Below are 21,140 nucleotides of genomic sequence, written 5' to 3'. Positions count from 1 at the left end.
GGACCAAGAGTAACCCATCACTTAAACTCCTATCTCCATTTGCCAGGACCCAATCTTGAGACCCTACCTAATACAGCTGCAAGGGAAGCTGGGAAATGTAGAGAACACATGACTATTCAGTGAGTGACAGCCAGTGAATCAGGTGAAGTCAGCCAGGCATCCTAGAAGAGCCGGTGTATTTGTCCACATGGTGAACTGGAGATAACCTCCTCAATTCCAATGGTAATTCAACGGGCTGAGGTAGCTAGCCCATTTGGTCATCTTTTGAGTCTTAGGGTTCCAGAACTTTCTCAGATATTGAAGAATATCTTGGGCAAAGATAAAGGAAAAAACAATAGTGGCAATAATAATAATAAATGCTGAATAATGATAACTAATAATAAGAAAGAGAATAAGCACGCAGTTTGGGGGCACACATGTTCATATGATTACTGAGAAATATATAACTTCTCTGGAAAAAAGAGGGAGTGAAGGATCTTTTCCAATGGGCTCAAGGCCTGAGGCTCTTCCCCTGGGGTTAATACAGAAGCACATGAATGAGCTTCAAGTCTGAAAGTATTTGCAAAATGTTATGTGCAAATGTGCATTTTTCAGAGGGAGCCAATCCATAGCTTTCATAGAGGTTTTCAAGGGATCCATCATGCAGAAAAGGTTAAGGTTCACTTTTCTAGATTAGGAATGAGATCTCTGAATAGGAGAAGCAGCTATCAGGGTGCACAGGAAAGAAGAAACTCGCATTCACACCTGACTTACAGGACTTACACATCAATGCATTTACACACAAACATAGAAATGAGAACTATTTCCTGGCTGAATCGTTTTCCTTCTATAAAATTGTTTTAAATTGGTGGATCTTGGTACTTTCACATCTTCAGGTCTTACTACCTTTATTTCTCAGGCAATACAAAAGGCATTAAAAGTGTATCCTTGGCGGGGCTCCTGGTTGGCTCAGTCAGTTAAGTGTCCGACTTCGGCTCAGGTTGTGATCTCACGGTTCATGAGTTGGAGCTCTGTATCAGGCTCTGTGCTGACAGCTCAGAGCCCGGAGCCTGCTTCAGATTCAATGTCTCTCTCTCTCTACTCCTTCCCTGCTCACACTCTGTCTCTCTATGTCAAAAATAAATAAACATTTTTAAAAAATGTATCCTTGTCTGTCTTAGGAGATGGCCTCCTTGCTACCTCTAACTCCTACTGTACATACTCAACAACAAGACAAGACCCCAAGGGATGTGATCATTTATCCATACCAGAAACCTTCGAAACTAAATTCTGGAGGCTGAGTCTCCTCATCTGTAAAACAATATTAATCCTTATGTCCTTCACAAGAATGAATCAAGTTGTTTAATGACCACAGTTGTGTTCTGGAAATTATTCATGACTACAATAAAATACAAACACCGCTAAATTAGAAAAGAATGTATACTAGAGAAAAAAAGGAAAATTAAATTTCACTTTTCAATCTATTATAATGAACAAGCCACATAACAAATGTGTCTCTAAAATAATCCAATTAATTTTTCCATGAAGCTTTATGGAATCAGTTTAATTACTTGATAACCATACTTGCTCAAGTCCGTAGCAACAACCTAGATGAAACAAATGTAGCTTTGCTTCTGGGTGTCTCTCTCTCTCTCTCTTTTTCTTTTAATTAAAAAAAAATTTTAAGTAATCTCTATACCCAACCAACATGGGTCTGGAACTCACAATCCTGAGATCAAGGGTCTTATGCTCCACCTACTAAGCCAGCCAGGTGCCCCAGGAGAATCTCTTAGATAATATTAATATAATTCAAAGTTTAATGAAATTATTACCTTCCATGAAATCATACAGCAACTCACAGAGAAGTCTTGATAACTGATGAAATTGCTGCTAATACATTTCTTGCAAAATATATGTTGATTTATTTTTTTTTTGAGAGAGAGACAGAGAGAGACAGAGAGTGCTAGCAGAGGAGAAGGACACAGGGAGAGAGAAAGAATCTTAAGCAGACTCCACACTCATCATGGGATCAATGTTGGGGGGGGGGGGGCTTGACGCAGGGCTCAATACCACGACCCTGGGATCATGACCTGAGCTGAAATCAAGATGTTCAACTGACTGAACCACAAAATATATTTTGTGGCACCCCACAAAATATATTTTGAAGACAGAGCCTTCAATTCCTTTTTACTGAAAGTTAATGAGCAATGCTTATTTTAGGAACCCAATCTGAAAACTTCCTCCACTTATTCCTCACCTCATGAGAATTTTCTGAATGCCTAGGAAAGTCCTCAGCTCCTTTAAACTTAAGGAAGTAGCAAATAATCTTTTAAATAAAACCTAGCAGCAGCCTCTGAGTTTCCCACTTTTTATTTGATGCTGGTCAAACTTGCCCTTTATGTTATGATGACTTCCCTATCAAGTTAGGCATCTATTCCTGCCCATATGTGTTGACTTTTCTTGACTCGAAGGCTCAAGTGAAATCAGCTGTCCATCTTCAGGGCTGGGAGATTCTCAAATGATGAAAATTTCTCCACTCTTTTTCTAGCTCTTATATCTTCCAAAATGAGTAGCTTCCTTTGAGTTTCTGGTTTTTGACTTGAATGTATGTTGCAGAGAGTAAGATGCTCGTTTTAAAAGAAACCTGACATTGTTCCCCACAAAGCTGCTTTCTGCCTGGACTGACCTCACCATCCTCTCTACTCCCCCACCCTGGCAAGTAGCAGTCAGCTTCACACTGAACCTGAGCAGTCATTGATTGGGTTTGGATATTAGCAAAACAATGGCAAAGGGGCACCCATGAATCACTGCTTTTGTAGACATGTTGAAATCATTTGTCTCTCTACCTTGACACTCTCTAAGCTACAGGTGGTTCCAATTTTCAACTTGTGGCAGAAACCATAAGCCAAGGAAGCAAATGTTTCCATAAACTGTAGAAAAGAAACACTCTCCAGCTACCTAACTGTGAAATGCCCAACTTGGGACTTCCATTAACTTTTGACCTTCTTTCTTAGAAATCCATATGGAGAGGATTCAATTTTTCTAAGTTGGCTACTGAAGACTGGGGTAGACTTTTAGCAGCAGTATTAGGGTACAATTTCTTCAATACACCAAACTGGAATGGCTTTCAGGCCCTTCCCCAACATGTTGTCGAGGCACATATGAATTGAATTCTAAGGATTTAATCCAGGTTATTTGCTCACTGCTTTGGTTTCCCATCATTACCCAGATGGGTCAGATATAAGAAATCACAGCTATCAGCCTTATTCACTCTAAAAATTGTGTGTCAGCTGAGGACATCAAAATGTTCCAACACTGTCCAAATAAATATGGGCATTCTCTCTTTAGCACAGGGATTACATTTCTGGAAATGGGAGCACTAAGTATTGAGTCCTTTTGGAGATGTTCCTCCAGTGTTGTAAGGTGGTAGAGTTCTCTTTACATCCCCTGAAGTTATGTCTCTATTAGTGATTTCTTCTGGCAATTAATCATTCAACAGTTGATGAATCCTCCCAGGCTGTGGCACAGTTAGGACATCTCTTATAATGTCAAAGAGCTTACCCCATTCCCTGAGCGCCTTTTGGTCCTTACCTTTGCTTCCTGAACTCGATCCTCAAAGGTGCCTCCAAAACCCAAAAAACTCTCATTTATGATCAGCATGAAGTTCTTCCTTTACTTCTTTGTGGCAGGCAGAGCACCATCATTCACACATTTTATTAGCCATTATGGGTCAAAACTGTCTTCCAGGGCACAAATGAAATTACCGAAATATAGGTCACAGAGAAGTAAACGACACACCACAGAACTCACTCAGTTGAAGTAGCAGCTCACGGTCCCCACCTGGGTCCAGGCCAGCATCATCTCTCACCTGGATTATTGCACTAGTCTCCTAAGTCATCTTCTTGCACATACTCCTTGCATCTACCAGCAGCCAGAGTGTTCCTTTAAAAATGTTAGGTCACTCCTCAGCTCAAAATCCTCCAATGATTTAACTTTTAATAAGAGTAAAACTTGAAATTGGCTTCACTTTCTTCAGGTCTGCCCCCAAATGTCACCATAATAATGGAGCCTTTTCCATTTGTCCAAGGGATACAGTTGTGCTGTTTTGAAGGGACACATGCACCCCCATGTTTATAGCAGCACTGTCAACAATAGCCAAAGTATGGAAAGAGCCCAAATGTCCATCGATAGATGAATGGATAAAGAAGATGTGGTATGTGGTGTGTGTGTATATATATATACATACAATGGAGTATCACTCGGCAATCAAAAAGAATAAAATCTTGCCATTTGCAACTATGTGGATGGAACTGGAGAGAATTACGCTAAGTGAAATTAGTCAGAGAAAGACAAATATCATATGACTTCACTCATATGAGGACTTTAAGAGACAAAACAGATGAGCATAAGGGAAGGGAAACAAAAATAATATAAACACAGGGAGGGGGACAAAACAGAAGAGACTCATAAATATGAAGAGCAAACTGAAGGTTACTGGAGGGGTTGTGGGAGGGGGGATGGGCTAAATGGGTAAGGGGCACTAAGGAATCTACTCCTGAAATCATTGTTGCACTATATGCTAACTAATTTGGTTGTAAATTTTTTTTTTACTTATTTTATGTTTATTTATTTTTGAGAGACAGAGAGAGATAGAGCACAAGTGGGAGAGGGGCAGAAAGAGAAGGAGACACAGAATCCAAAGCAGGCTCTCCAGGCTCTGAGGTGTCAGCACAGAGCCCGACGCGGGGCTTGAACCCACAAACTGCGAGATCGTGACCTGAGCTGAAGTCGGACGCTCAACCGACTGAGCCACCCAGGCGCCCCATGGATGTAAATTTTAAAAAATAATAAAATAAAATAAAATATGTATATTAAAAAAAATGGAGACTTTTCCAGCCACCCCACATAAAATAACAACATTCCCACCCCCACCTCTGTACCACACTCCCAAATCCCCCTTTCTCCTGCCTTTTTCCCCATCCATTGCACCTATCACATTATCACCTACCGTATATTTACTTATGTAATGTGTGGTAGGTTATATTTTCCAAGATGGTCACAACAAGATTTCCTATGCCACATACTCTTCTTACAATGTGATATTTCTACGACTTCCTTTGAGAGATGTTTGAGGCTGGCCTCAAATGGAGGGCAGCCTGTAATTGTGGTAGAAGTGATGCTGTGTGACCCCTGAGGCTAGGTCACAAAAAGCCATACAATCTCTGCCTGGTCATTATAAGGCACTCAATCTTGGAACTCAGCCACTGTGACATGAGGAAGCCTAGGCCACATGGAGAGGCCAAACAGCCAGCTGTTCTGACCAACAGCCATCACCAACCTCTAGATGTTTGAGGAAGCTTTTGAGATGACTTCAGCCCCAGCCCCTGCATGAGACTCCAAATGAGAACTGCTTAACTTAGCTTGATCACCTCCCAGAACCATGAGAGATAATAGTAAAATTGTTGTTGTTCTAAACCACTAAGTTTGGGGGCCATTTGTTATTCAACAATAGATATTGGAACAATTTGTTTGTGTGTATTTTGTATGTCTCTTCTCACTAGAGTATGAGTTTCATGAGTTCCGGGATTTTTTCTTTGTTGCTGTACTCCCAGCACCTAGAACAGTGCCTGAATATAGCAAAGTACTCAATAAAAATGTGTTGAATAAGTGAATGGATGCATGATGCATTTTCAGTATGGTATGCTAATGGTTATTGGTCAACAGTACATGGTACAGTCCACTGGACTAGACCTTATTTGGTAGAGAGCATCTGGCACTGCAGCATGGCAAAATACATTTCAACAAGAATATTTCATAGGCAAATAACATTGTAATGAATTACAATTATTGCAGGAAAGCATAAAATAGGATTTGAGCTTCGTGTAGAATTTGTCCTCTGGTGATTGATTCCGTAATTCCATCATGGGGTTTTCCAGATCAGGTCTGGAAAGGCTTCAGAAGTACTTTCAGAAGGATTATTGATTTCTTTAATCCAAATAATAAAGTTCTTGCTAAAACTGACAAGTTCAAATTATTCACATGTTCTTGGTATGATATGGGATGAAGTGGCATGAAAATGGGTGGCATCACATGCACACACGTGTGCAATTTGGAATGCCTACTTCCATTGCTTATTTTCAGTCTGATGGAGTATACATATATTTAAAAAAATGAATAAATATGATTTTGAATCTCCCCAGTCTCTCACATAGTACTTTGATTTACATTTGGTCTGGAGCAAATATGTGTGCATTGCTTAGAGAGCAACAACATCCTCACATACCCAAAGAAAATATTAAAATATCTCAGTAAGTGAAAAAGGACGAAATTTCTTAGCTACCTGGAAAAGAACTTACTTTTTGTTTGGGGAAAAATTACAGGTGGATGGTCTTGAATGGACTAATCAGTTTCTTTGGGCCAATCCATCTCAGCCTTGATTGGAGCAAAAAGCACCGATATCGAATCTATGGATTTTTTTAGAATTGAGGATCTCTGCTGAGTCTTTTCATAATGACTTCAAAGCAGTTTCCATACATGAATTACTTGGATAGACAATCATGTGATATTTCTTTACAGACTCCAGAAGGGTTAGGGTAAAATTAGCTTTTAAAAGTTCTTAAGGCTACTGCCATAAGGCTCCTTGGCTGAATGTCTCTTGAGGAAGCGTGTGTGCCATTTTGCTGCCTTTGTTCCAATGACAGTTGTTGGTGCCACTGGGCCTCACCATCTGGCCTGAGGTATGAGGGTCCCCTCTAGGTTAGGTACAAGTCTTGAGTGGAAAGTGGGGAGATTCCCAAAATTTCCTTGGAAAGTCCAGGCAAATGAATTGGGAATATTTTCTCTGGAAATCCCATTTTCCTCACCAAAATTTAGATGTTGCTTCTGAAGCTAATTATTCCTTATTTCATTAAAAAATAATAATAATGATCTTATTTATTTATTTATTTGCAGGCCCAGACAAACTTGACTAGAAAAGAAGCCCGGGCAAGGGTTAGGATGAGCTCATGACGTTCCAGGCACTCCAACCAATTGAAAGGCCACGAGAGGGGGAGGGCGGAAGTGACGAGACGTATCCCTCCGCGGGGCGAGAGGGTCGGTGGGGGGAGTCGGCGTCTCTCTCCCCCGCGCCAGCTCCCGTACACGGAGCCGCATTCCTTGGCCCCCCCACCCCCCTCCCTCGGGGCCCCCCCGCCCCCCTCGGGAAAAAAAATCCACCCCAAATCACTCGAACCCGAGGGAGGTTTCCTTTCACCCTCGGGGAGACGCGCTCTCCACGGTTCCCTCTCAGCCGTCTCCCCCAAGCCCCCGTCCCCTCCCCTGCTCCCACCCCCTTCTCCCGGCGCCGGGTGCAAGGTCCCTTTAAGGCGACGGCGCCTTCCTCGGGTCAGACTACCGGCGGCGACGACCACGGGAGGTGAGTGAGCGAGCGGGCGAGCCTTCTCTCTCCCCACCCCCTTCTCCCGGGGGTTCCGTTATCTTTTCGCTCGGCGAGGCGCTCCGAGGCGAGACAATGAGAGGGGGATGGGGCGGGTGCGCGAGGGGTGGGGGCGGGGGCCCGGTGGCGCGCGCCCCCGCCCCCCGCGAGTGGCGGCGCGGCCCGCGGCGGCGGCGGGCGTGGGGTGCGGCGCGCGAGCGCGAGAGTGAGTGCGTGCGCTCCGGGAACCGCGGGAATCGCGCGGCGGGCCGGGCCGGGCGGCCCCTGCCTGCTTGCCGGCCGCCCCCGCCCCCCGGCGTCCGCCGCGGCGCGCGCGCGCGCGCACTCGCGCCCCACGGCCCCGCACACATCCGACGTCCACACGCACGCCCGGCGCGAGGCGTCTCGGAGGAGTGGGCGGGCGCGGGCGCGGGCGCGGGCGGCGGCCCGCGGGGAAGGGGGCGGGGGCGCGGGCGGCTGCGAGACGCCGGGGCGCGGCGGGAGGGGCGGGCGAGGGGGCGAGGCGGCGCCGAGGTGAAGTCCCGGGGGGTTGGGTAGCGCTCGGTTCTCCCGCCGCGTCCCCGCCGGCGAAGGAGTGGGGCGCTCTTTTTGAGCTCGAGCTAGTAAATGAGTGATCGCTGTGCCGCTCCCTTGTGTTATGTAATCTCTGCTCGGTCCAATAGTACATCCTAGGCTTTAGTGCACTGCAGTTAGTTTACAAAGTCTCCTCCCTTGGACCTAAAATATTTTTGCGATGGCGCCGTGATTTATAAAATGGGATGGGGCGGAATATCTTTATTTCTGGTGTTTATATCCTGCCGCGGTGGGCGCCATGTTTATCCCAGGGACTATTTTTTTCTAGATTCTCATCACCTACTGGAAAGAGTGATGTCGTTGATCCACCTGCTTTCCCTTCTTTCTGCGAGTTACCCAGATTTCCTCCCGTCAGACGCGGGATTTCCCCAAACTGTTAATAACACTGGACGTATTTCTTCTCACTTATTTGGACATTCTCAGCTCAGAAAAAGGTGGGGCTGAGAAGAGTCTTGGAAGTCATTTAGCCCAATCTCGTTTTCGAGATGGAAATTGGGAGACCGTTTTACTATCTCTGCCTTCTTGGTGCAGATTGTAGCTTAGCCTTCTACACTCTTGGACACTATCCACCGCAGCTCAAAACCCCACAGAAACGGAGTTTTACTTTCTAAGGATTCCCATCTAGCTAGAGAGGAAGCGGGGGTGGGGGGGGAGGGGAGGCTGCTTGTTGATAAACCGATGTCCAGACCCGTGGGTTGCTCTTGGCCCTGGGAATTGGACTCTGAATTCCAACTGGTTCGCACACTTGTTAGGGATACATAAAAAGTACCTTGGAGATTGCTGAAAGTGCTGGGGTTTTTTTTGGGGGGGGGGGGTTCATCCCTAAGTCTCTTTGGGCAGGATGGGGGGGTGCCATCTTCTCTACATTTTTAACCCACAGTCCTTTAGCTGAGGCTAATTAAGGCAACTACCACATTGAGAATTTTGGTTTAGCATAAAGCCTTTCAGGGGAGCTGAGAGGTCATAACTATTTTCAAAATAGGTGATACTAAGATGGTACTCATTTCTTTTCAGTGACATTTGCACTGATGATCCAAAAGCAAAGCTGGGTAAAACTGCTGGTGGTGCCTTAGCACAAAGCAAGGCGGTTGCATGACATTCCATGTGAGAATGTCCTTGGTGAAGCAGTAAAAGTGATTTATTAATTGGGGCACCTGGTTGGTTCAGTCGTTAAGTGTAGGGGTCTTGATTTCTTCTCAGGTCATGATCCCACCCTTCCTGTGATGGAGCCCTGCATGGGACTCTGCCTGGACAGCAGGAATGCCGCCCTCTCTGTTTGCCCCTGTCCTACAGGTGCTTTTAAAATAAATTTAAAAATCTCAACCCTTGAGTGGATGTCTTTTTAGTTTTTTAAGAAAGGACACTTGCGGCCTAAGGAGGTATGATCCTTCGCATAAGAAAAAGCACTTGTGAGATTGAGTTATGAGCTGCATTTTTACTTGAACGACTGACTAGTTATTTTCACACTTTAATGTTTGGTAGTTTTTTTGTTTTTTTTTTTAAAGAGACTGAGCATGAGTGGGGCAGAGGGAGAAAGAATCTTAAGCAGGTTCCATGCTCAGCACAGAGCCTGATGTGGGGCCCCATCCCACGACCCTGGGATTATGACCTGAGCAGAAATCAAGAGTCCGACCAACTGAGCCGCCCAGGCACCCCTGGCAGATATTTTCTGAAAATGAAGTGAGCTTGTCACTTCAAGGAAAACCGTTGACTAAGTATTTGTTACCAATGATAAAAATTTGAGCGTGAAAATAAGAATTTGTTCAAAGTTGACATCTCGCGTGTGTACCCTATCTTTCTCTGTCTCAAAATAAACTTTTAAAAAAGTTGACCTCTCAGGTTTGACAGCTTCCCAGTACTTTAAAGACTTTTCTTGTAGCATCAGTGTTAATGACTGTGATTTTTAAGTATTTTTTAAATTGTATTTATAATTCTAGTGAAATGTGTCAACATTTGGAACCTGGACATTTCAGTAAATTTGTATTTTCCAAGTGACCAATGTGTGATGTTTCAAAATATCATGGGTAAATGATCCTTTCAAAATGCAAGGTACATCAGTGGATTTTAATGTAAGAAAATACAAAAAGTGGGTTGATAGGGATTCAGATTCCAAGATGTAACTTATTTAAGAAACTACCATTTTTTGAGTTTTAGTATTGTGTCAATACACACAGCTATCTGAAAAGGTTTTCAGAAGACTTTTTTTCTGCTGTGTGAGGCTAGATAGTCGTATACTTAACGAAAACAACATACAGCAAACAGACTGAATGCATACGCAGCTATGAGAATCCAACTGCCTTCTATTAAGCTATACCTAAACAATTGGCAAAAATGTAAAACAGTATTACTTTTCTAATTATTTTGGGGAAAAAGATAACTTCTAATTGAAAATGTTCTTTATATTAACTTTGATGGTTATTGTTAATTGTGTTGATAAGTATTTAACTTTTTTTGTTTTAAGGCCTTACATGGTAAATATCAAAAGATAGAATCCACATAAATAAAAACTTTTTGAGGTCCTCAATAATTTTAAGAATGTAAAGCGGTCCTGAAACCAAAACATTTGAGAATCACTGGGTGTTGTTCTATGCTTCTGCTTCTGAGATCATCCAAATCTGCCTCAATGTAGGAACTTCTGGAGAATTTACAGGTGTGTGTTGGAGTTAGTAATGGAAGAGGCAGTGGCTTGGGGGAGAATTTTACAGAAAAACTTTGATTCGAGTCTTGGTGTGTTATCTACTAACTTTAACCTTGGGCAAGTTACTTAATCTCTCTAAACCTCCTTTTTAATCTCATTTGTAAAATGTAGTACTTAGGACGTATAATTGTGAGAATTCATTGAGGTGATGAGTGTAAACTACAAAATAACGCCTGGTATTATATTAAAGTATATTCCAGGTAACTTTTCAGTCTTTATTCTACATACAAGTAAAACCTTGGATTGCGAGTAACTTGTTCTGCGAGTGTTCTGCAAGACGAGCAAACATTTCCAATAAATTTTAACTTGATAAACTAGCGATGTCTTGCAATACAAGTAGTATGTGACACTGAATGTCACATGATCACAACTGAGCCAGTGGTTCTTCTTTTTCTACGGGCTTGTGGGTGATGGTCTCCCATGCCCAGATGCTCGGTCTCAGGCCGCAGCATCTGGCAGAAATCAGTGATCTTTCAGAACGTTGGAAGGTGCCCACAGCTGGCACTAGTGTATGTTTTGTCACTTCAAAGCACCTATGGACAGTCCTTTGTTTTTCCATACAAGAGTAAGCTTAGGAATGCTTTGCTTCATTCTAGGTCAGGCTGCCTGCAGATATAGACCCTTTCCTCTGCTGCCTTATTGCCAATTACATTAAATACGGTAACAAGAGTTTATTAATACTGTACTGTAGTCAACATCCGTGCAAGCGTATACAATGGCCCCCAGGCGGAAAAATGTTGAAAAGAAAGGTGGTAAGAAGAAGGAGATGATTACAGTGGAAGTTAAGAAGGAGATCATCAAGAAGTATGAACGAGGTATGCGAGTGGCTGAAATTGCAAGATTTTATAAGAAGTCTACGTCGACCATTTGTACAATATTAAAGAAGAAAGAAGAAATAAGGGGGCTAGATGCAGCAAAAGGAGTCACGAGAATATCAAAGCAACGGCCACGTGTTCTGGAAGATGTAGAGAAGTTGCTTCTGGTTTGGATAAACGAGAAGCAACTAGCAGGTGATACTGTGACTGAGAATTTTATCTGTGAGAAGGCAAAGGCCTTGTACACTGACCTTGTAAGTAAACTGCCAGGTACGTCAACAGAAAAAGAAGAAGGCTTCAAGGCAAGCAGGGGATGGTTTGATAACTTTAAGAGGAGAAGTGGCATCCGTAGTGTTGCGAAGCACGGAGAAGCTGCAAGTTTGGATGCTAAGGCAGCTGAGGCATTCGCTACTGAGTTCCAGAAGCTCATGGTTTCTGAGTGTTACCTGCCAGAACAAGTTTTTAACTGCGACGAGACGAGGCTTTTTTGGAAAAAGATGCCAAAGAGGACCTACATTACAGAAGAAGAGAATGCAATGCCTGGTCACAAGCCCATGAAAGACCATCTCACCCTCTTGTTTTGTGCTAATGCAAGCGGGGATTTTAAAGTCAAGCCCCTGCTTGTGTATCATTCTGAGAATCCACGAGCCTTCAAGAAATGCAAGATTCAGAAGAGCCAGTTAAACGTTATGTGGCGGTCCAACAGCAAGGCTTGGGTCACTCGTATGTTGTTCATTGAGTGGATCAACGAGGTCTTTGGTCCTGCAGTGAAGAAATACCTTTTAGAAAAGAATCTGCCACTCAAAGCCTTGCTGGTCATGGATAATGCTCCTGCTCATCCTCCAGGCTTTGAGGACGACTTACTGGAGGAATTCGAGTTCATTAAGGGCAAGTTCCTTCCTCCCAACACCACTCCAATCCTCCAGCCCATGGATCAGCAGGTCATTTCAAACTTTAAAAAGCTTTACATCAAAGCACTATTTCAGCAATGCTTTGAGGTGACCAAAGGAACAAACCTTACTCTACGAGAGTTTTGGAAAAATCATTTCCACATCGTGAACTGCCTCAAGATCATTGATAAAGCCTGGGATGGGGTCACCAAGAGAACCCTCTGTTCTGCTTGGAGAAAACTGTGGCCTGATTGTGTTCTTGGACATGACCTAGAGGGGCTTGCTCATGAACAGGAGGCGCCAGTTGTCGATGAAATTGTGTCCTTGGGGAAGACCATGGGCCTAGAGGTGAACGAGGATGACATCCAGGAGCTGGTGGAGGAACATGGTCAGGAGCTGACCACCGATGAACTGATGGATCTGCATCGCGAGCAACAGCAAAAGGTTATGGAGGAGATCTCGTCTGCAGAGGAGAAAAAGGCAGAGGAATCCCTCACTTCAGATGAGATTAGGGAGATGTGTAAAATGTGGGAAACAGTGCAAAATTTTGTAGAAAAGCACCACCTGAATAAGGCTGTAGCAGTGCAAGCGATGAATCTGTTTAACGACAATGCAATGTCACATTTCCGCGAAATCCTCAAAAGGAGGCAAAAGTAAGTGTCATTGGATAGGTTCCTTGTTAAAGTTGCACGAAAAGAGAAAGATTGCATTGAGCCAATACATAGCAGTGATTCCATTAGTGATAGTGAAAGTCGTCCTACACAATAACCCTCCTCTCTCTTGTCTCCCTCACACCAGCCACGAAGGTTTTCAAAGGTAAGTGCAGGTTAATTTATTTATTTTTCTTTATATTTTGTATTTTCTTTATTATTTTATATTGCAATATTGTAATCATTTTTACATGAGTATTTTTGGGTGTGGAATGGATCATCTGAGTTTCTGTTATTTCTTATGGGGAAATTTCGCTTTGATATACGAGTGCTTTGGATTACAAGCATGTTTCCAGAACAAATTATGCTCGCAAGCCAAGGTTTTACTGTATGTCTTTCTGTTGAGGGTGGAGATTTCTTTTTTTTCATTTTATTATTTTTTTTTAAGTTTGTTTATTTTTGAGAGGGGGAGGGAGAGCACAGCAGGGGAGGGGCAGAGAGAGAGAGGGAGACACAGAATCTGAAGCAGGCTCCAGGCTCTGAGCTGTCAGCACAGAGCCTGACGTGGGGCTCGAACTCACAACCTATGAAATCATGACCTGAGCCGAAGTTGGATGCTTAACCAACTGAGCCATCCAGCTACCCCCAACGCTTTTTTTAAAAGTTTATTTATGTATTTTGAGAGGCAGGGAATCAATCCCCAAGCAAGCTCCAGGCTGATGGCCTGGGATCCTGAACCAACAAACCATGAGATTGTGGCCATAGCCGAAATCAAGAGTCGGACTTAACGGACTGAACCACCCAGGCACCCTGAGGGTGGTGATTTCTGATTTAAATTACAAACCCTAGAGCTGTTTGGTGCCTTTATCATATCAATGTAATAAGACTTTGATAGATTCTTGGCATTCGGGTTTGTGATAATAAAGCCATATCCACAAAAAACATTTTTACGTATAACTCAGGAGGAGAAAAGGGAAATAGACTAACATATTACTAGTATTTAGAAGAGTTAAATGATATCAAGGGAGTAGAAATGGAATATAGGTCACACAACTGTCAGCGAAGAAAAGCTTCTTGGGAAAGGGACCCCTGAATATTGAACCCTTTAAAAATAGAGAACTTACTGCTTACTTTAGTTGTTTTAGTAAAGAGCACAGAGCTCTTATCTGGGTGCTTCTTGATAGATTTGCTGCCTGGTAAATTGAAAGTATTTTGTGTTTGGGAGCATTAGGTTATTAACACTGTTGAGGAACACATTGTGAATATTATATGTGAGGTTCTACAACTGTTAGATTCTGTAAGGGATGAAATCAGTCATGCAAAAGACAATAAAAGCTTCTTACAGGTTTAACGATAATTTTATAGCCATATTAAGTAGTCAGCTCTATAGGTTTTCTAGAATTAATCTAGACAAAAATTGAGATAACTTGAAAACAGATGCCAGTTGTTTTGAGGATTATTATTTCTTACCCTAGAGTAAGAGGGTATGTTCTTAAAATTTTTGTTTTTGTAATGTTTGTTTATTTTTGAGAGAGAGCATTGTGTGTATGTGTGTGTGTGTGTGTGTGTGTGTACACAAGTAGAGGAGGGGGCAGAGAGAGAGGGAGACACAGAATCTGAGGCAGGCTCCAGGCTCTGAGCTGTCAGCACAGAGCCCAACTGCTGGCTCCAGCCAGTTGTTTTGTTTTTTTTTTAACGTTTATTCATTTTGTGTGTGAGAGAGAGAATGAATGGGAAGGGGGAAGGGGCAGAGAGGATCCCAAGCAGCCTCAGCTTGAGCCCAACGTGGGGCTTGATCCCACAAACCAAGCCCCAGGAACTGTGAGATCATGACCTGAGTGGAAATCAGGAGTCGGATGCTTAACCGTTTGAGCCACCCAGGCACACCTTGTCGCTTTTAAATAACAGGTTGTTTGTAAAGATTCTCTTTGTATCTTTTCAATTATGTAGACTTCTACTGATTAGCTAGGATCTGAGTATAGATTACCATATTTGCCAGTGCTTAAGGTGTAGTTCACTTCTCCCTAGAAAGGTATGTCTGGTATACCCATATTATGGGTGGAAAGATGAATGACAAAGACTTAAAAGACTGTGGGAATTGCTAATAGTCCTGTGTGAGCCACATTATTGAGTAAAGTCTAAGTATACAAAAATTAGGTTGTCACTACAATTACTGCTGTAAAATACAGAGACCAAATAGGTTACTAAGATGTCAAATAATGGGTTGGCTTAATGGAAGATGGCAGAGTCTGTCTCCTCTTACAGTACCTCCTTGGTAGCCAACATAATCCACCTTAAATACATTTTTTCTAACATTAATTATGTATGTTTTAAAAAATGTGTATATGCGAATCTATGTGAAAATTGCTCCTAGAAATAAGAACAAGTTAAATAGAAAATCAACAAGGCTACCAGTTTGATTTAGTAAATGGCAAAAGGATAGTGGCAGAATATGGTAGTGCAAAAATATCATAACCAAAATATGAATAGGTGGTTTTTACGCCCAACTTTTTTTTTTTAAATTTCAACCTTATTGAAGTATAATTGCCAAAATGTAAGATATTTCAAGTGTACATATGGTGATTTCATGTACATTGTAAAAGGATTCCCTCCATCTAGTTAATGAACACATTCATCACCTCACATTTATTTTTTCTGCATGTGAGAACATTTAAGTTCTATTCAGCAAATTTCAGTGATATGGTACAGTGTTATCAAGTATAGTCATGTTTTACATTAGATTGTCAGACCTTATTCATCTGATTTCCCGCAACTTTTTTATTAAGAAAATTTCATGCACGGGGGTGCCTGGGTGGCTCAGTTGGTTGGGCATCTGACTTCGGTCCAGGTCATGATCTCATGGTTCGTGGGTTTGAGCCCCGCGTCGGGCTCTGTGCTGACAGCTCAGAGCCTGGAGCCTGCTTAAAATTCTGTGTCTCCCTCTCTCTCTGCCCTTTCCCTACTCACGCTCTGTCTCTCAAAAGTAAATAAACATTTTTTTTTTTTTAAAGAAAACGTCATGCACGTGAAAGTGAAAGTACAAGGTGTATGACAGTGAACCTCTTACCTAGACACAATGGTGTTTTAACATACTAATGTCTATAAGAAAGCACTAAAATATGCATATGTTTGCTAAGCCACTTGAAAATCATGACATTTCCACTAAATATTTCAGGCACTTGCTAAGAATAAATACATTCTCCTATATAACTCTAACATAACCGTTCTTGTAAAGAAAATTCAAAAAAAAATTCCCAAGTTGGGAGGGACCTCAGAGGGACAGAGAGAGAAAGAGACAGAATCCCAAGCAGGCTCTGCAGTTCTGTCAGCGCAGATCCTAATGCAGGGCTCAAACTCACCAACCCTGAGATCATGACCTGAACCAAAATCAAGAGTCCAACGCTTAACTGCCTGAGCCGCTCAGGCACCCCTATCGTTTTTGTTAAGGGTATATTTCTCTTGATGAGTGCTGAGTAAAGTGTAGGATTGTTGAATCACTTTGTTGCAGACCTGAAACTAACATTGTATGTTAACTATACTGGAAATGAAATTTTAAAAATTTTTAGAAACTAAAAGTAATTACCAAATATTATGTAGTCTATATATTCAAATGTTTCATTTGTTCCCAAAATGTCATTTATAGCTTTTATATGAATCAAAATCCAATAAAGGTTCAAGTGTTGCATTTTCTTATGGCTCTTTAGTTTCTTTCTTTTTTATTTTTTTTATTTTAGAGAGAGAGTGTGCGTGTGTGCAGGTGGGGGTGGGGAGAGGAGCAGAGGGAAAGAGGGAGAGAGAGAATCTCAAGCAGGCTCCACATTTAGCATGGAGTTTGACACCAGTCTGATCCCACGACTTTGGGATCCTGACCTGAGCCAAAATCAAGAGTTGGACACTCAACCGAGCCACCCAGGTGCCCCAACCCCTAGTGTCTTCTAATTTAGTTTGGGGTGTGTGTGGGGGTGTGTGTGTGTGTGTGTGTCACATTTTTAAAGAGAACATGTTGCTACTTTTATAGAATGTTCTCTATTCTGCATTTGTCTGATTATTTCTTTATAGAACTTCCCACCTGGATTTACCTCATTATTTTCTTGTGCAGCTGCTTAACTTATTCCTCTATTGCTGTGTTTCCTACAAACTGCAAGTTAAATTTAAATACTTGATTTGTTGGGGTTTTTTTGGTTTTTTAATGTTTATTTTTCATTTTCGAGTGAGTGAGCACAAATAGGGGAGAGGCAGAGAGAGAAAGGGAGACACAGAATCCAAAGCAGGCTTCAGGCTCTGAGCTGTCAGGAGAGAGCCCGATATGGGCTTGAACCTAGAAACCAACCATGAGATCATGACCTGAGCTGAAGTCAGATGCTCAACCAACTGAGCCACCCAAGCACCCCTTGATTTGATTAAGGTTAACCATAATTGTCAGTGGCTTGTTTGTTGTTTACAACAGTTGATGAGAGGCAGAGTCTGAATTATCTGCTAACATTTTTCTGTTTAAACTTAAGTACTGTCATAACTTTTGGTGTTTGAGATAATAGAGCTACCTTTGTAACTTACAGTTCAAATATAACAACAAGACTTTGAGAAAGAATGCAGAAGTAAGTTTGCTTCATGTCCTTTTGGTTCACTGCCCTCTGAGAAAATGAGTTGGAAGTTGGACAGGCAAGGAGGGTAGATATATTTAGCAGAAGCAAACCATAGTGGAATTGTAAAGGGGTCAAAACCAGAAATTTAGAAATGGAGATTAGGGGCACCTGGGTGGCTCGGTCAGTTAAGCATCCAACTCTTGATTTCGGCTCAAGTCATGATGTCATGGTTCGTGAGATGATTATAAGGTTTGTTTCACGTTATAATCATCTATCTGTGAAACTTGATTTTATCTTCATGTTCATTTGACAACTTCTGTGCCATTCTTTTCTTGCCCAAGTACCTAATTTCTCCTCGAAACAGTCAATCCTCTAAAATTATGGTTACTATTAATTTTATTGGTTACTATCAGTATGTTATTGTCAATATTGACTAGTGAATAATTTTTGTGGATATAATTTCCCAAAGTCCTTTAACCTAATTTCCATTTCTTCTTCTTTTTTTTTAATGTTTATTTATTTATTTTGAGAGAGAAAGAGTGCGGGTTGGGGAGGGGGCAGAGGGAGAGATAGAGAATCTTAAGCAGGTTCCACGCTCAGTGTGGAGCTGGATGCAGGTTTGATCCTGTGACCCTGAGATCATGACCTGAGCCGAAATCAAGAGTCAGATGCTCCGACTGAGTCACTCAGGCACCCAAGAAATGATAGTTCTTTATGCATAGAATGTGGGATGATAGCTTTAAAAAAATTTTCCCCTTCAGGGCCACCTGGGTGACTCAGTCGGTTAAGTGTCCAACTTCAGCTCAGATCATGATCTCGTGGTTTGTGAGTTTGAGCCCCACATCGGGCTCTCCACTCTCAGCACAGAGCTAGCTTCAGATCCTGTCTCTCGTTCTTTCTGCCCCTCCCGTTTGTGCGTGCGCATGCTCTCTCTCTTTCAAAAATAAAATTAAACATTGAAAAAAATGTCCATTTCAGAGCATGGATTCCATTTGATCAGAGTTTCTTAATCTTGGCACTATTGATGTTTTAGAGCAGGTAAGTCCCTAGCTGACCTGTGTATTATAGGATGTTTAGTAGCATCCCTGGCCACTGCCCACTAGATGGATGCCAGTAGCAGCCCTCCCCAGCCCTCCCTATAGTTATGTCTACCAAAAATTTCTGTAGACATTGCCAAATGTCTTCTGGAGGGCAAGTAGTCCCCATTTTTGAGTATCATTGAGTTGGATAAAATCCACTGGCATGTGTGAAGAAGATTCCTTAATGATGTCCTTTATGATTTGGTTTCCCTTTAACAGCTGTCAAACCCAAGTTTCTTCCTCAGGTAGGCTCCACTGTGTGCCTGGTATATGCTGGAGAACAGTGGGACATGATGAAATTTTTTATCTCTCGGGAATTTTATTGAAGGGAGAAATAAGGTCTTTGTTTATAAGTCAAGTTGTAGGCCTTTTGCTTTATCTAAACCTCCCACCCCCTTCCACCTTGGAAAGGAACCTTACTAGCTATTTGAGCTTATATGCTGTGGATAAAGTTTTTGTTAGGAATAGTTAAGAAATTTGTTTGATATCTTTGAGGTGATCTGTCGTTGTTTTGGCATTCAAGAAAAGACTGTCTTTAGGGGCACCTTGGTGGCTCAGTCAGTTAAGTGTCTGACTCTTGATTTTTGGCTCAGGTCATAATCTCATGGGTTCATGAAATTGAGCCCGTGCCTGGCTCTGTGCTGACTGCACAGAGCCTGCTTGGGATTCTCTGTCTCTTTCTCTATCCCTTCCCCACTTTGGATACCTGCTCTCTCTCAAAATAAATAAACATTAAAAAAAAAGACTGTCTTTCAAAAAATAGTTGCTTGCAAAAGGACTTGATTAAACTAAATGTATCCTTTTTGATTGTCCTTAAAAATTTTTAAGTACAGTTGACCCTTGAAAGGTGTGGGGGTTATGGATATTAACAGCCCGATAACCTCCCCAGTCAAAAATCTACGTATAACTTTTGACTTTCCAAGAACTTAACTGCTAATAGCAAGAACTGTGAGAGATCATTTTTTACTGTGATAACACAATTTACTGGAGAGATCAGCTGCTCAAGTGATGTTTTAAGGGGACATTGGGATACCACAATGCTTGAGCTCACTGCAGTTAGTAATAGGAGGTGGCTACAAAATTATTACAGTAGTACAATATATACTACAGTTAATTTAATGCAGTTATTTAATACTACATGTTTGTTTACATTTCTCTATTGCAAATGACACCATGTACAGTCTGTAGGTGTGTAAATTTTGATGAATTTTGACTTTTTTAATTTGTGTATATTTTATGGTAGTAAATGATAAATGAGTATCTAAATATATTTTATGAATTCAAGACATAGCTACCTTTTTCTTATTTTGTTTTTTGACATTTCTAGGCTACACAGTTCATCTGTGAGGTTTTTCAAATTGTCACAAATCTCCAAACTTTTCCGGTACGTTTATTGAAAAAAAAAAAAAATCTATACGTAGGCTTGCCCAGCTCAAACCCATATTGTTCAAGGGTCAACTGTATATGTAAATTCTGCCCTTCAGGAAAATGACCCAGCCTTCTTGTTAGGGGAAGGGAAGAGGTTGGGGATAGGGGAAGAGTGGAAGTAATGAGATTAATGAGAATTTTTTGTTCAGTAAATATGTTACAAGACTGAGAAATCTCAAAGAATTTAAGGAGAAAATAGAATTTTTTTAGTTTCTAAAACATGTTCTTTGTGGATGTGGAACATTCTGCCAAATGCCATGGGAGTGAAATTGAAGATAGCTGACTAATAATCGGTGGTTGATATGAAGATTATTTTATTTTATCTTTTAAAATGTTTATTCATTCTGAGAGAGAGAGAGAGAGAGAGAGAGAGAACACATAGGGGAGGGCATAGAGAGAGGGAGAGAGAGAATCCCAGTCAGGCTCCACACTTACTGCAGATCCTGGGGCTTGATCCCACTAACTGTGAGACCATGACCTTAGCCAAAATTAAGAGTCAAATGCTCAACCAGTTGAGGCACCAAGATGCCCCTGGAGATAATTTTATATTAAAAAATTTTTTTTTGTAGTTTATTTTTTGAGGGGGAGAGAGCAAGCAAACAGGAGAGGGGCAGAGAGCCGGGGGGGGGGGGGATCCCAAGCAGCCTCCACCTGTCCACGCAGAGCCAGATGTGGGGATTGAACTCATGAACTGTGATATCATGACCTGAGCCAAAATCTGGAGTCACACTTAATTGACTAAACCACCCAGGTGCCCCTAATTTTATATTAAAAGTGAGCAGAGGGACGTCTCGCTGGCTCAGTTGGAATAGCATGCAGATCTTGATCTTGGGGTTGTGAGTTAAATGAGCCCCACATCAGGCTATCTGCTGTCAGCACAGATCCTGCTTTGGATCCTCTGCCCCCCTTCTCTGTGCCCCTCCCCCACTCGTTCTCTCTCTCTCTCTCTCTCTCTCTCTCTCTCTCTCCCTCTCAATAAATAAATAAATAAATAAATAAATAAATAAACT

At 42.0% G+C, this 21,140-nt stretch overlaps 2 protein-coding genes across 5 annotated transcripts in view; both read left to right on the top strand.

Annotated features, from left to right (window-relative positions):
- The first annotated feature begins 7,065 nt into the window (after positions 1-7,065).
- The window catches only part of POGZ (pogo transposable element derived with ZNF domain), a 53,777-nt gene continuing 39,702 nt past the window's right edge, over positions 7,066-21,140 (top strand). For all 4 annotated transcript variants that reach the window (XM_030324521.1, XM_030324520.1, XM_030324519.1 and 1 more), the window contains exon 1: positions 7,066-7,393. The gene's annotated coding sequence lies outside the window, so the exon portion shown is untranslated. The remainder of the gene's footprint in view (positions 7,394-21,140) is intronic.
- LOC115519792 (tigger transposable element-derived protein 1-like) lies at positions 11,452-20,252 on the top strand. The gene is made up of 4 exons (XM_030323670.1): positions 11,452-11,981; positions 12,096-12,834; positions 20,030-20,086; positions 20,187-20,252. Exons 1-4 carry the CDS (start codon positions 11,452-11,454, stop codon positions 20,250-20,252), a joined length of 1,392 nt encoding a protein of 463 aa, XP_030179530.1.

Source organism: Lynx canadensis, chromosome C1 (assembly GCF_007474595.2).
Source record: "Lynx canadensis isolate LIC74 chromosome C1, mLynCan4.pri.v2, whole genome shotgun sequence".
Classification (NCBI taxonomy): domain Eukaryota; kingdom Metazoa; phylum Chordata; class Mammalia; order Carnivora; family Felidae; genus Lynx; species Lynx canadensis.
The sequence above is the reverse complement of the archived record's forward strand: the minus strand, read 5'-3'. Positions and strand labels throughout refer to the sequence as shown.

What these genes read in the sequence shown, in the direction of transcription:
- LOC115519792 (XM_030323670.1), top strand. Translation starts at nt 11,452, where the DNA reads ATGATTACAGTGGAAGTTAAGAAGGAGATCATCAAGAAGTATGAACGA. An exon ending in TTTAACTGCGACGAGACGAG is followed by an intron (nt 11,982 to 12,095) that starts GCTTTTTTGGAA and finishes TGCTAATGCAAG; the next exon opens with CGGGGATTTTAAAGTCAAGC. An exon ending in CAAATCTCCAAACTTTTCCG is followed by an intron (nt 20,087 to 20,186) that starts GTACGTTTATTG and finishes TCTGCCCTTCAG; the next exon opens with GAAAATGACCCAGCCTTCTT.